General features: G+C 36.5%; 1 protein-coding gene across 2 annotated transcripts in view; it reads left to right on the forward strand.

Annotated features, from left to right (window-relative positions):
* LOC126298730 (exportin-4-like) overlaps positions 1–12,454 on the forward strand; it is a 196,533-nt gene that overhangs the window by 152,706 nt on the left and 31,373 nt on the right. For both annotated transcript variants that reach the window (XM_049990169.1, XM_049990170.1), the window contains 2 exons: positions 480–597; positions 9,938–10,113. In XM_049990169.1, the coding sequence (XP_049846126.1) occupies positions 480–597; positions 9,938–10,113 (294 nt within the window). The remainder of the gene's footprint in view (positions 1–479; positions 598–9,937; positions 10,114–12,454) is intronic.

The following is a 12,454-nucleotide window of genomic DNA, read 5'->3' on the forward strand; positions in this document are numbered from 1 at the left end:
ATTGTTCATATGTAGTAAAATTCAGTCTGTAGTCTACAGAGTCTGTTACATAATGATATTATGGCATCTCTAAAACAGTCAGTTGTTTCCTTCCGCTTGTGACTTATGTACTATTGTCGTATCTGTTGTTAATTTGTGTATAAATGACATTTGGTAAGTACAATGCATAGCAAATTACATCATGTCTTGTTGTTCTGGTGAGGATTTAGTGTGTGTGTGTGTGGGGGGGGGGGGGGGGGGGGGGGGCACTCAGTGTTCTGACAAACTTTTTTGTTATAATTGATTTATTGTGTGTGTGTGTGTGGGGGGGGGGGGGGGGGGCTCCGTGCGTGTGCGCGTGCTTGCATGTGTGTGTGTCTGTCTGTTACAGGGCACTAAGTGCTGTGATGAACTTTTTTGTTATAATAAATTCATTTTGTCTGTCTCATGATGGTAAAAGTTTCTTTTTCTAACTAATGAAGTGAATGTTTCTTGTGCAGGTTCCAAAGCCGCTTTGTGATCGTTTTCAGGCTGTTGTCAATCGTGAGACCCTACGCAGAATGTATCATCAAGAATCTGTGAAGATGGAAATTATGGATATTATTGAAAGTTTTATAGGTACTACACAATCTTTTAAACATATTTGCTGTTTACATCAAGAGATTGTGCTTGTCTTCTTGAAGGTTTTTTTTTGTAAAATTGTGATTTGACCTCCTTAACTCTTCTTTTGTGTATTATATCTGGTATATAGTGTTCATTTTAATTGAAGCACAGCATCGTGATGTTCTATGAGTGTGCCATAGATATTATTGAAGGATGAAAATCTTAGTAAATCTTCGAGCTGTCTCATATCCCTTAGAATGCCCAATGGAGGTCAGTTGACTTCTAAGACTTTAATTGCTATGCAACATTTTTTTGTATTTATTGTCTTTAATATTGCTTTTCTTATTTTCTTCATGTATAATAATTATGTGGGCACAATTTTATTGTGCATCTGATCCTGGTGGAGGTTCGAGTCCTCCCTCAGGCATGGGTTTGTGTGTTTGTTCTTAGGATAATTTAGGTTAAGTAGTGTGTAATCTTAGGGACTGATGACTTAAGCAGTTAAGTCCCATAAGATTTCACACACATTTGAACATTTTTGAACAATTTTATTTTTACCTGCTCAACTGTATTTTTATGTTGCATACAAATATAAGTGATACTGTTTTAGAGCTACATAACATTGTGTACTTTCCAGTATTTTGTTTTTTACATCATATAACAACATGAAGAATGTTATCATGGAATTACTTAGCTCTTCACTAATTATACTTATATCCTGTAACAAATAAGTAGTGTTTAATTATACACATCTATATGGAGAATTCTGTTCTCTTTTTGCTTAGACGAATCTGAGGCAAATTTTTTACATTTTTTATTTATACAATGTATAGTTTTGTTTTTCTTGCACACTTCAATTTTGCAAGTTTTTCATTTAGCAGCTTTAGATGATCCTTCTTCTCTGTTAGAAGACAAAATAGATGAAGTATGGAATTGTTGAGGGTGAGAATTCCTAATTGATAACACTAATTCTTCTACAGCTTTCATAATAAAAGAAAGTTGACAGATGGTAGTACCTGTTATCAACCTGTACATGGCGTGGGCATTGATCATAACCAGATGTAGAATTTTATAGAAAACATGGACAGGGCAGGGCCTCGTTGTGGCTGTTATGCTATATATTTTTATGAGTTTTGATTTACCACATCTAGACCAAATTAGGTGTTTCTGAAATTGCCTTTTTTGCAGCTTCATTGCTTGGTACACTGGAGTGCATAGAACTAAGAATAAGCACATTTTCCCTTGGTAAGATATTAGAGGAATGACATTAACTTTGCAAATAACACCTGAATGAAGTACAGCTTGTCCTTCTCTCACGGATGGAGGCACTTCCCTTCTACTGCTGTTCAGAGTATCAACAATGTTTGTATCCCATTTTTCAGCTCTTTTGCCAGCTTGAGAGAAATGAAGAAGCTGTCTGATGTAACTTTCATCCACTTTCGTTAGTAAGGTTACATGAAGTGTAGTGTAATATGTTGTAGTAGATTAGTATCCACAGGTTTCATTTCACATTTTCGCAAGTAAGTAAAACCATTCAGATCATATTTATCTTTAGTGTCTGTGAGCAGCCAATGCTTTATTTTCAGTTTCAGAAATCTGAGATTGGGACAGCAATTCATTATAGTTAACAGTTGAACTGTTAGTGACAACAAACAGTGCAAAACTGTTATACGCAACATTGTATGAAGTTCATCATTGTTGGCTAATGAAAGCACCAAGTAAACAGGTAAAATGCATGTCTGTGAAAAGTGGTAAATTGACCACCATCGGGAATCAATGGTAAATGTATAATTACCTTAAAAATTTTTAGTTACAAAACTAAACAATTAAGGTAATTAAACAACCTCTAAAATAAATAAAAGTCATAAAATCATTATTTTAAACACTGAAGAAATTCACATCTCAAAATAAAATATGCTCAGTATCTCTGCCAGGCATTCTGGTGTTAAGTGGTAATCAGTCTGTTCAGAGGGCTTCGTTTGTGAGAAACAAGAAGTAATTGGAAAATTCTTGACTCCTGCTACATCACTTTCAGCTGATAGAGACAAAGTATGCTGAACAACAAATTTAGTGAGAAACATCATAGTTCTTGCATAATTGTTAACTTTGAATAATTATGATCTTACCAATATCAACCACAAAATGCCAGGTTAGTAAAACAATACATCGGCAGGACAAGAGCGATGTTTTCTTTAGGACAATGAAACCTTCCACCAGTGCAACACCAGATGCAAGTGTATGTGTTTCACATGAGCCTCAAAAAAGATATCACTCCACACGAGAATAATGTATCACTTTTGCATTATAATGTACAGGGTTTAGGAAGCAAAGTAAATGCTTTTGAATCGTTTATCACAGGACTGTCTTCGCATGTAGTAATAGCTACAGAACACCAGAAAACAGTGGACAACATTCAATATTGCAAATTAGGGGGCTACAACCTAGCTACGTTCTACTGCAGAACACACAATAAAGATGGTGGTGTTGCTATCTACTCAGGAAAATGTAAGTTCACAACCACCACGAAAAAAGTGCTTTGGGGGAACAATTTCTGTGTTGACAAAGATTTCGAAATTGCAATTCTTAAAATCACATTTTGCACTGTTCCTTTCTATGTCATAGGTTTATAAAGATCCTCCTGTGGAAATTTTAATGCTTTACTGAAATAACTTAATGGAGTTTTAAGTAAAATAGTGTCACTTTATAGAAGTGTAAATCTTGCCATACTGGGAGACCTGAACATCAACACTTTACATGATGGTCAGGAAAGCAAACTTTTTACAGATTGTATCCTGTCTTATGGGGCTAAAGATCTTCTTGGACTAATACCCACCAGAACAGCTAACACACTCAGTACTTCCGTTGACCATGTTATCACAAATTATGACCACATCATCTCAACAGATGTCATAAATGGTCACCTCTCAGATCATTTAGTCCAAACACTAGTGCTAAAATGTAATACCAAATTCAAACCAAGAAAAATGTATGAGCACAGGTGAATATTATCTACAAACAACATTGCTACACTAAGACATAGTTTGAGGCAGGAATCATGAGATTCAGTTATGACTACCGTTGGGGTCAACATGCTCACAGAAATTATAACTGAGCATTTAAATAGAGCCATGCCATTAAAAAAGTGAGTATCCAGAAAAATCAACACAAATAACTCTGCAAGCAGTACAAATATAAGTACCTCAAAGAAGTCAGGAGATTAAAATCAGAAAGGATCAGCCAACAGATATGAGGTAAAGATGATGTTTCAAAGACTGGTAGCCCAATTGTAAATAAAATCAGAAACAATGAAACACAAACTAAAATTAATAATGTGCAATTACCTGTGAATAATGAATGTCTCTCTGATCCTCTTCTAGTCAGCAATATTTTTAATAATTACTTCATATATACTGTCAAAAATTGTGTGTCTATGAAACAGGATATACAGCACCCATTTGAATCCAGTAACAAACAGAAGTGCAGTACACTACTTGCAGTAAGCACATATGACATTCTGCAGTGTATTGATAACCTCAGAGACAAAAAATCAGCAGGATTAGATGAAATTTCTCCATATTTATTGAACTAATGAGACCACTAGTTCATCTTACTAAACTGTGTTCTCGAAGATGGTGTATTCTCTGATAAGTTGAAACTGTCTAAATTGAAACCAAAACACAAAAGGGGGGGGGGGGGAATAAAGCATGTACAGAATTACAGACCCATTGCCCTAATCTCAACTTTCAGCAAACTGGTAGAGAAAATAATAATAAAAAAATCCTCAAACATTACAACAATGCTGACATGTTAAGTGATTTCCAGCATTGTTTCAGGAGAAATCGAAGTACACGTCAGCAGCAGTACAATTTCTTCATCGTGTACTTGAAGAAATAAATGAAAAATCCCAAGCGGCAGGAGTATTACTGGAGCTCTCAAATGCTTCTGATAGAGTACATCATGATGTGCTCTTATCAAAAATTGCTAGAAACATATTTAGAGGGTAGACAATAGTGCATGGAGATTATGTACTCTAATGGAGAAATACTGGAGAGGGGAAGGTCAAGTATAAGAAATATACATTTTGGTCTTCCTCAGGGATCCATTTTAGGTCCTGTCCTATTCATACCCTATGTCAATGATTTCCCATCTCTCTTGACAATAAGCAATTCATCACTATTTATGCAGTAGATACATTTGGTGTCTGCTATGCAGACAGTGAACCCAGCCTAGTTGAAGAGATACATAACTTTATTGAAAAGGCGAAAGCTCACTTTGATAGAGAGAACCTAAAAGTAAATGTAAAAAATTCATATTCTTGAGGGGGGAAAAAAAAAACATGTTTCACAAAGGGCCTAGTATCTAGCACACATTGGTCTATCAACTATTCATATGATTTTGAACTCCATCTCTGTTGGTTTTTTAATATTTTTGTACACATTCTAAGTTGATTTTTGAATGCATACATAATGGACATGATGTGTCTGCAGGGGAATCACCATTGTGTCTAGAAATAAACTTTCCTGCAGACAAAAGGGAACGGGGCTATACGAGCTGAGTGGAATAAAGCTGAACGGTGCCAACTGTTGTTTATGTGGTTGACTGGTTAGCAAATGATCAACATTGTTATAATTACTAGTGAAATCCATAGATTCAGACTACCAGAATGAAAATAAACGACTTACAGGAATGCCGGGTAAGAAAGGTTACATATTATATTCTCGGTGTATCCAAGAAAATGAAATTTTGACAGAAAATTTTTGATCAGACTGCTACACTATTAACGGCCAGTTGTACAGTCCCTGGCTAGCAGCCACTTAAGTTCTGGGAGCAGCACAGAAAGTGCATTGTGTGAACACATAATAATGCCTAACCAGAAAATAAATTCGGGATAACGAAACTGTTGATTGTGGCAGGGTTTAGGAACTTAAATGATGAATATCTGCATCCATACTCCGCAAGCCACTTGACAGTGTGTAGTGGAGAGTACCTTGAGTACCTCTATCGGTCCTCCCTCCTGTTCCAGTTACGTATTCTTCGTGGAAAGACAGATTTTTGGTATGCCTCTGTGTGGTCTCTAATCTCTCTGATCTTATCCTCAAGGTCTCTTCGTGAGATATACGTAGGAGGGAGCAATATACTGCTTGGCTCATCAGTGAAGGTATGTTCTCGAAACTTCAACAAAAGTCCGTACCAAGCTACTGACCGTCTCTCTTGTAGAGTCTTCCACTGGAGTTTAGCTATCATCTCCATAATGCTTTCGCGATTATTAAATGATCCTGTAACGAAGCGCTGGTCTCTGTTGAATCTTCTCTTATCTCTTCTATCAACCCTGTCTGGTACGGATCCCATGCCAGTGAGCAGTATTCAAGCAGAGGGCGAACAAGTGTACTGTAACCTACTTCATTTGTGTTTGGACTGCATTTCTTTAGGATTCTTTCAATGAATCTCAGTCTGGCATCTGCTTTACCTATGATTAATTTTATATGCTCATTCCATTTTAAATCACCCCTAGTGCCTACTCCCAGATAATTTATTGAATTAACTGCTTCCAGTTGCTGACCTGCTATATTGTAGCTAAGTGATAAATGATAGAGAATAAGTTTTGACACTGGCAGGAATAGTTACAGAATTTGTGATGACAAGATTGTTTGTTAGAATGAGGAAGGAGAAGAAACGGGGACATCACACCATTTATGGAAGAATGTATTGATTCCAAATTTAAATAAAAATTTCGTACTACTAATATTCGATCTCGTGCTTCAGAAGCTGGGGCATATGAATGAAATGTGAAACTATTTCCTAACACAAAACGTTTTGCTTGTAGTAGGCCTAATAAGCATATGATATTGGTACTTCATGGATTATATTCTGTCGTTTTATAAAAATTACCATTTGTGCCAAAACAATTGCTGCAATATTAGGCAGCTTATTTCATTTTGTCTAGCAGATAGTGACAAAATACACGTAATCAGATCTTGAAACCCCATCAGTCTTGGGTACTATTTGTATTAACAGGTTTTTCAGTATTAGACAACTACATTTCGTTTTTTCATGTAGCGAAACATTTGATGAACTTTTATGAGTTAATAGATTCTTTCCCAGAAAGGAAGCATGGCATGTAAAGTTATAGCAAGATTAGAGAGAAAAAAAATGCTAGGACTTAAGGATTGAAGAAATGTATACTGTCTTGCTTGTCTCTCGTCTTAACTAGTTTTATGTATCCTATATTTAATTTTATGTCACACAAAACAGCAAGTTATTAGCTAATAGGCAATATAAGAGTGCAAACTTCCTGAAGAGTTCTTGTTCAGTTACAGATAATCCCATTCAGTATTAATTGCAAATTTTTTTTAAAGAGGGGCAGGATGTCAACCGGCCGACTGGGAGCAGGAGAGGCACCATAGGACATTTTAATTTCCACTGACCTGAATATAGTTTGATGGCATCCATTACATGTTTGAGTTTGACGGAGCGAAATACAGTGACATGCGATAGAAAAACGCTGTGTGAAGGTGTGACACTTCATTTTGGCACCCTTAAGACCAAATAACATGTCTTACATTTCCTCAAACACATATGTTTTATGTATCAGACTCTTCAGAAAGATGTGCGCTACAAAATAAACCTATTTTTGAAAGGTGATTTCTTCAAATTTTTGGTGGCCTACCTCAAACACTCGAGCGAGGGGGGCCATCACTATCTAGTATTGCCCTGGTTTGGAAATATCATACATCCGGGGATGATGCACAGAACGAAGTGTTTAATTCCACTATTGGCTGTTCACTGCATTTGAAGTGCATGTTTTCATCTTCTAGCACCTATGACATTGTGCCATAATAAAGAACCAAACATAAGATAATACAGTACTGGTACTCCAAGAAAATTTACATCTGGTTCTGAACATGTGAATGAATGTGCACTTTAAGCTGAATTAAGCATTTTAGTATGGTTCATGAAATTCCGTTGCACTTTGAGTATCCTCTAATGTATTGTATCTTTTATGATATAATGTAAGATCTTTTAATGTTTTACATATTTCGAACATACAGGCTTCCTGCATCATCATAGTTGCACAAGCATGGTGATGCCCATTATCTGGCACTCTCTGTCAACTGCTGAAATAACCCATTTCTAACAGGTCACGGGGAAATATTTTGAATGGTTGTTTGAAAAGCGTTACTTTGAAGTAAATTTCCTTTTTTCGAAACATGAACTATGTGCGAGAATGTACGATGTATTTCTTAAATCACAGAGCGTTTGACTCTCATTTAAAAATCAACTCTTTGAGGATGACCACGTAGCAGAATTTCGAGCCCAGAAGATCAGATGTTCGTGTCATTGTTAAAAATTTTACTGACGCATTTGTGTGATGTATCTTAAAGTGTAAAATGTGCCAAAAAGATCAACATTTAATGTGAAAGCTTAGCTTCTCTTGCAGCTTATTAATCTTGGAGAACAATATTATATGTGAAAGCTTTTCTTTTCTTGTAGCAACACTATGTGTATTAATTTAAACCATTAACTCATTAACTTCTCCTGTCTGTGTAGTCGTGCTACTTAACAATGATGTTGCTATAGGCTGACTACATCACGTGTCTTATGCTCTGAATATCCACTGTCATCGGCTGGCTAGATCATGTGACATGAGCTATGACTGGCGTACAAAAGCGCATCCCAATCTTAATTTCAGTGCTTCGGAAAGTAACATGCGCTGTTTGGTGGAATTCGAATGTACACTTTCGTAATATGAAAATATGCAGTGTAAATGTTGCTGCACATCAAACATCCTTCCAAAATGTGTTTTTCCCTAGAGTTTCGTCTTATAAAGTGTTCGGGAATTCTACGCCAGTGCATAAAACCCTAACCATTCAAAGGATTGATAAGTTTTACAGTTCTGAGGAAAAGTATGCTGTCACTTATCATGGAAAAAGTGTATTTTTAACCTGGAAATCCAGGAAAAAAATAGGAATTTTTTTTTTCCTTGTCCACATATACACCCTGTATAATGCTAATGAAAGAGGACTCTAAGATCAGAAAAAGAAACATGGATATTCACAACTATGAAACGAGGCATAGAAAAGATTTTCATATTGTTAACAGAAGACTAACTTCAACAGTGAACGTAAAAGAAGGAAAGTTTCTCCTTTGATGAATTAACAGTACAGGTTGAAGAAAAGCAATGTGGTAATGGCGTCAGACCAGGGTTGGTGGCAGATCAGGGTAGGTGATGGTAAATTGAACAAAGTTTTCTCAATAGCGGTGCACCATTGTGAAACTGCAGTCGTGAAATGACACAACCATACAGCACCAAGCTTGTGAAAATGCATGCACTTGCCTCTGCTTATACCTGTTATCTTAAATTGCGCAGTTACTGATTAAATTAGGTGGATATAATAGTTTCAGCTGAATGCTAAAAGCTAGGTAAAATGTATGTTCGTATACATGGTTTTCTACATTAAACACACATTTTCTGTTGCAAATGATTCTTGCAGCTTCAAAAATTTTGTGACTCACCTACACTGGTGTCTTTCATCAAACAACAAAGTCCATTGGTGTTAAATCAGGCGACCTAGGATGCGACCCTTGAGGACCACCACACCCGAACACTTTGTTAAATGTAATGGGGATTTTCACATGTCCACTGATGGCTGTGGACATTACATACTGCTCCATTAGAAAATTTCATGTTTTTGGGGTGCTGGCAGTGTCTTAATTCTGTCACAAAAATTTACTTGTTTTAAATAACCTTCTACTTTCAAAACTTGGATCAGTTTTGCATGTTAAGGATGTAAACTGTTTCTTCTTTGACATTCAAAATAAAATGATTAGTGACATAGATTATGAGCTGTTGCCCAAATGATTTTCTCAGTTGTTTGCCTCCATGAAAGAGAACACTGCAGGCACAAAGTTGTAATCTATCAGTCCAACAGAGAGAGATGTTCAGACTTCCATTTGTGAGGACCAGAGCTCAAATAGCAAAAAATGGAGTAATATTTCTGCATAATCATTGTATGACCATAAAATGTTGTTTTGAACTGTCTGAAAAAAGCTGGGTTCAGTCTGTGATGTACAGGAATGCTTCTTTATCCTACTTTTGTCCATGTGGCTTCTAGATCAACTTGTAGCAGGTTACAGACTTAGGGTCATGGTACACACATGCTATTGACACAAAGAGGGATCTCTGCCTGCCTTTGTTTAATGATGAATTATACTTTTGTTATCAACGTCAACACTTTACTATACTTTACGAATGACACTTATAGTCTATATTAATCCAGAATGTCATGTTGAAAATTAAAATTTCTGCTTTTATCATGACTGAAAACAAGGAGTTCTGCAATTATTTTTGTTTCAGGTGTGTCTCAAGGAGCCCATTGTACTACAGCTGAGACTCTGCTCGACTTTCTTTATCCTGCCATGTTAGAATGTGCTTTCCTTGTGGATCTGTACCAAAACTATCAAGAAGTGGTTGAACTGATTCTGGAATTCTTTTGTTCTTGTACAAGATATATGCTTTGCTTTCTTTCAGAGGTATGCATTTTTTTCTTTATGCATTGCCATTCTTATGATATATCAATTGTGATTGTTAAAAAACCTTTGTTGAACACACAAATTTCTTAAAACAAAATAATAATATATGAGCAAGTGTCAAGAAAGTATCACTGCAGTGTAATAAAAACAGAATTAATGACCTCTCAGAGGTGTATGGTTTGTTCAGTAATGGTGTACCATACTTGATAAGCAAACTAAAAAATATCCTATTACAGGAAAACTTTTAGAATGTTTTATACAATAATTTTGTAATAAAAACAGAGTTAATGACCTATCAGAGGTGCATGATTTGTTCAGTAATCATATACCGTACTTGATAAGCAAGCTAAATAAAATTTATCCTGTTACAGGAAAACTTTTAGAATGTTTTATACAATAATTTCCCAAGACGGTTATGTGGCACTTCAGGGGGCTCAGACAGCAGTGACTGTGTTTGGGTTTTGCAAAACCAGGATTCCTGAGCAGGGAGCTTGTGCTTCTAATACTTTATTAAATGAGTCTAGGGTGTAAATGCTCAACAACATATCAAACATACCAGCACTTTGAGAGTGTGTGTCATGTATTCCCCTAGAGACCAGTGTTAGCTGTTGAGGCAGTCATCCAATGTGGATCGGAGTATGTGCTACGCTTTTACTAAAGAAAATACAACACAAAGGTCTGAGGTTACAATGTTGACTCCATATTCTGGTGCTAGGAAAACATACAAAACCACAGTCACCTACATTACCAACATATTTTTCTGAAACACTGTAAATGTAAGGATATGACAAAGTGGCAGAAAGGAGCAATCATATTTGGCCACACCCGTGGCCGTACAGTGTGTGAAGTTACTGGATTTGTTGATGTTTTGTAGTAGATTGTTCAACGTGTCAACAAGCAGTGGTGTGACACATGTGACCATGAAACATGAAGTCAGAATTGTGGTCGGAAAAAGACCCTGATTGAGAGGGACTGGAGACACATTGCTGGCCGTTGTGGCCGAGTGGTTCTAGGTGCTTCAGTCTGGAAGCGCGCTGCTGCTACGGTCGCAGGTTCAAATTCTGCCTCGCGCATGGATATGTGTGATGTCCTTAAGTTAGTTAGGTTTAAGTAGTTCTAAGTCTAGGGGACTGATAACCTTAGATGTTAAGTCCCATAGTGCTCAGAGCCATTTTGGAGACACATTTCATGGCTTGTGAAGCAAAACTGCTTCCAAATCCAGTAGAAATTGCTGCAAGAAGTAAATGAAGGTCCATCCCAAACTGTTAGTGAAAGAGTATTTTGAGGGAAACTACATGCAATCATTGCTCACACCTATTTTTCAAGAAGACAACAGAAAAGTTCATCGAGCTGTAAGAGTATGTGACTGGTTTTCTGAACACTCTCCCACCCTATTATTTCATGTCGCCTGGCCTGCAAAATCACCTGACTTGAATCCCATAGAAAATCTGTGGGACATGTTGAAACAGTGGGTGAAACACCAACATCAGCAGCCCCAATTTGGTGGAATTGTGTGACCATATCATCAAAGAGTAGCTTAACCTGGATGCGACATACCTGCACAACCTTGTGGATTCATTTCCTAATAGAATCTGTATGGTTATGAAGTCCAGGCACAGAATTATACAGTATTAAATTATGCTCGTAATGGTTTCTCTTGGGGGTGACTATTTTTTTGTCTGGTGAGCTTAGCACCCTGATCAGTTGTTCCACTATTCTTCATGGTGTTCACACAGTCTAAAAGCCTTAACAGAAAAAAAAACCTATGACACATGTTTGCAATTTCTGTTTATGGCCCTTGTTCAGAAAATGTGTTTATTCCTGATGATGATTGTTTTGCTTGGAATATGAACAACAATTTAATAGCTCAACAACAAGCAGAAATCTGATTTCCCTTTTTCCTGCTATTCACCACCCTACCTTAAAGGGAAAAGTAGGCCTCTCCTCATGTTTGTATATATTGTCTATCCTGGACTTTCTGTTGTTGCAACAACATAAAAATTTGTTGTTCCAATTATCAAAGTAAAACAAAAGGAGTTTGACTGCATTGTTAGTAATGGGGAAAGTAACAAGGATGTTAAATTCAAATGTGAGGGAATCCTTAGCATGGAAGTAAAAAAGAGAAGCTAGTTACTTTTATGTTCACTAATAATGAAAATACACACAAAATGCATGATGCTTGATATTATAATACATGTAGGTAGGTAAGTATTTTCCTTTAAATTTCAATGACATAAAATTTAAAATAACTGAAAAATGTGAGATGGAGAATATCGGTGAGAAAGGTCATTTGTGTAATAGTACCAAGGCATGCTTGAATGTACAGTTAAGTAAACTCATT

This window comes from Schistocerca gregaria, chromosome X (assembly GCF_023897955.1).
Source record: "Schistocerca gregaria isolate iqSchGreg1 chromosome X, iqSchGreg1.2, whole genome shotgun sequence".
Classification (NCBI taxonomy): domain Eukaryota; kingdom Metazoa; phylum Arthropoda; class Insecta; order Orthoptera; family Acrididae; genus Schistocerca; species Schistocerca gregaria.